The sequence below is a fragment of the Phoenix dactylifera genome, unplaced genomic scaffold (genome assembly GCF_009389715.1).
Source record: "Phoenix dactylifera cultivar Barhee BC4 unplaced genomic scaffold, palm_55x_up_171113_PBpolish2nd_filt_p 000237F, whole genome shotgun sequence".
In the NCBI taxonomy this organism is placed as follows: domain Eukaryota; kingdom Viridiplantae; phylum Streptophyta; class Magnoliopsida; order Arecales; family Arecaceae; genus Phoenix; species Phoenix dactylifera.
The window spans coordinates 21,447-24,421 of record NW_024067736.1 but is presented as its reverse complement, the minus strand read 5'-3'; the positions used below and the strand labels follow the sequence as shown (position 1 = coordinate 24,421).

Below are 2,975 nucleotides of genomic sequence, written 5' to 3'. Positions count from 1 at the left end.
CTTGAATACTTGCAGAGGACTCAAAGAATCAAAAATATTTTTTTGCTAGCCTATGACCTGTTACATCAGACCTGCTCTGGAGGCACATTTAGCCATTAAAGAAAGAAAGACAAACGTTGTTATAACGGAGACACAGCTCATGCTAGCTTTCTTGCCAACTGGATAGCTTCCCAGTCTAACATATATAGACAATGAAATTAATTTGCTACGTCATCGGTTGCGTCCTGTAATGACATTATTTTGGCGAGACCTTCCCTCCACCAAAAGAATGTTCGATGCGGGCAGAAATAACCGTGTGTTGGGCACCCCAGCTGGTTTTACTCATATCCTCCCCATCCGTGGGTCCGACTCGGATACTCCTCTGGGCTCCGACATGAACCTTCTGTGTGAGTACGTCACATCTGGCACCACTGAGACTACTAACGGACCAGTAGCTTTTCCAAACCCCGTGTCCGAGCAGAGAGCATCTGGTCTCCGTAATTTAATCGACGTCCGCGCGTTTTAAACTCGAAACCACTTGATTGGAAGTAAGGCCCCGTTCCACCGAGCTACCGCTTCAGCGGCAGAGCAAGGTCTTTTCATGGCCTCATTGACAAGCTTTTATAGGAAGCCTTATTGATGGTCTCTGGACCACTGCATATAGGCAAAGTCTGGCCTAATAACAAAAGCAACGTCAAGTTTCTGAAAGTTCTCCTAGGCTGAAAAGGCCCACTTATTCTGACTTTCTAACTGCTCTAAGTTCTTATCATAGTGAGCTAGGCTGAAATATTGGCTTACCCAGCCAAAAAATATGGACTGAGAAAGTTCCAAACTAACTAGAGTTAAGTAATTGGCTTTAATATTCTATGTCTAAACGACCCACTTCAAGGTAGTAAAAGGAGGACTGAAAAACTTCGGCCACATGATTTGATATCAACCAAATATTCTATGACTGGCGAATGAAATTTTTACGGTGTTTTGGGGTATACGGCCGAGTTTGGAGTCCAGGGGGCAGTCCACGGCCCGCAAGGTGGACGAAGCGCCCATGTTCACGGATGCGGTCAAGAAACAACTGCGCTTTGAGATTGACGAAGGACCACCGTCCATTCGTCCAACGATGGCGGACCGTCCGTTCCAAGGCCGGCCCACCGCACCCCATATCCCACGTTCTCAAACCGTAAACGTGCTGCGTGGCCCGCCGTATCGCGATTTTGACGTCGGGCTGATCGCCACGAAATCTCATTTCCCACCTCGTGATTCGTGCAATCATGCTTACAGCATACTTATCGCCAACCCAAGTTCGAGAGAAAAAAAAAAACTGAAGTACGAGAAATTCGAAAATTTAATCCAAGATCCAGATGAGTTTTTTTCTTTTTAATCTGTATATATTTGATTAAAAAAAAAAGGAACAGGCTTTGTCTCTCCGATATCGGAGATTTCCCCATGACACCATTTTTACCAAATAGAAGAGATCTGACCGAAGAAGAAGGTATAATAAAAGGGGGAATTTTCTTCCCCACATCAGCACCTCAAATCTTGACGATCTTGGCGGCTCGGACGACAGGGTTCTCCCGGGCGATGGCTTCCCGGCCGGCTGCCTTGTAGTCGAAGCTGCAGTCGTGGCGGTCCGAGTACCGGTGCTGCGCGCAGAACAGCTTACCGCACCGGCACCGGAACCCCGTAAGCCCCACCCTCTTCCGGCAACCCGCGCACCGGCTCACCCGCCTCGCCGGCGACACCACCGCGGCGGCAGCATCAGCCTTGCCCGCCGGCCCCTCCGCACCTTCCCTCCCTGCTTCCGCCGCCGGATCCAGCGACCGAGCCGGGGCGGAGCTAGCTTTCTCGTGGCTGGAGCGGGAGGGCGGCGAGGGGGAGGCGAATCCGGCAGCCTGGAAGCAGGCTTGGCACATGTTGTTGGTGGCGGGGTTGCCGTAGAAGCCGCAGTTGTTGACGCAGAGGGTGAGGGTCTCCGGGACCTGGAGCTCCTTCTCTCTCTGGGCCATTTCTCGTCTTCGATTGCTCGCTGGGGTTAGGGTCAGGGTTTCGGGAGGATTGAAGGATCTGTGAACGCGAGAGGAGAGGGGCTTTGAGCGGGCCGTGGAGAGGAGAAGAGGGGATGGAGAGGGGTTTTTCAAGGGGTGGCCGCGTGGGGGGAGAGGGGGTCGAAGGTCATGGCAAGGAAAAGGAGCCCCATGGGAACGCGGTCCGATCCCGAAATTGGCCCTGTATTGGGCGCTTATTTTACGAAATCGCCCCTGCACGACATCATGTCGGTATTGTGGTGGCAAAATTGTCCGTGAGATATTTATATAATATAATACTATTGAATCGGAAAATATCGGGTGTGCCGCCGACGATGGTGGACCCGGATGCAAACCGCCGGCCGATGCGGCCTCTGAGCCGACGTGACTCGTGAGCGAGGTTATAAGATGCATCGGCGACCGTAATATTTAGCAAGAAAATAATCACGGTAGGAATGTCGCACGGCTTCCTTCTTCGTGAGAAAAGTAGTATACCTCCAACCCTATTTTTTATTTATAGAAATAAAAAAATTATTTTCTCATATAGAAAAGCTGAGAGGATTAATTAATATTTATAAATTTTAATTTTAAATATTATTTTGTAATTGGACTTCAAGATGGCACATATTTGTTGGCTTTCTAGGAAAAAAAAATAATTATTTGAAAAAAAGTTTATAATTCATAGCATTGCCATACTTTCTTATAAGCTGCCATGCTTTTTTATGCTATTCAAAAAAGATATAAATAGCGAGGGGTTGGTCAATTTTACGGAGTAGAACTTTTTCTATAGAATGGCTATCCATTTTTGATGTGATATCTCATTCCAATTTTCAAACACAAACATGTGATTTAAAATTATTCAAGCCAGTTAATGTTGCATAAAATTTTGATCACTTACATAGTAGCTGCTATGCAGCAAAGAAAAACCGTCATTTTGAAAAAAAACAAGGGAAAAAAAAAAGAGGAATGCCTTTC

At 47.4% G+C, this 2,975-nt stretch overlaps 1 protein-coding gene across 1 annotated transcript; it reads right to left on the bottom strand.

Moving 5' to 3' along the window:
* Positions 1–1,323: 1,323 nt before the first annotated feature.
* LOC120105220 (zinc finger A20 and AN1 domain-containing stress-associated protein 11-like) lies at positions 1,324–2,140 on the bottom strand. The gene has a single exon (XM_039117480.1). The coding sequence runs from the start codon at positions 1,980–1,982 to the stop codon at positions 1,509–1,511; it is 474 nt and encodes a 157-aa protein (XP_038973408.1). The 5' UTR covers positions 1,983–2,140; the 3' UTR covers positions 1,324–1,508.
* Positions 2,141–2,975: the final 835 nt, after the last annotated feature.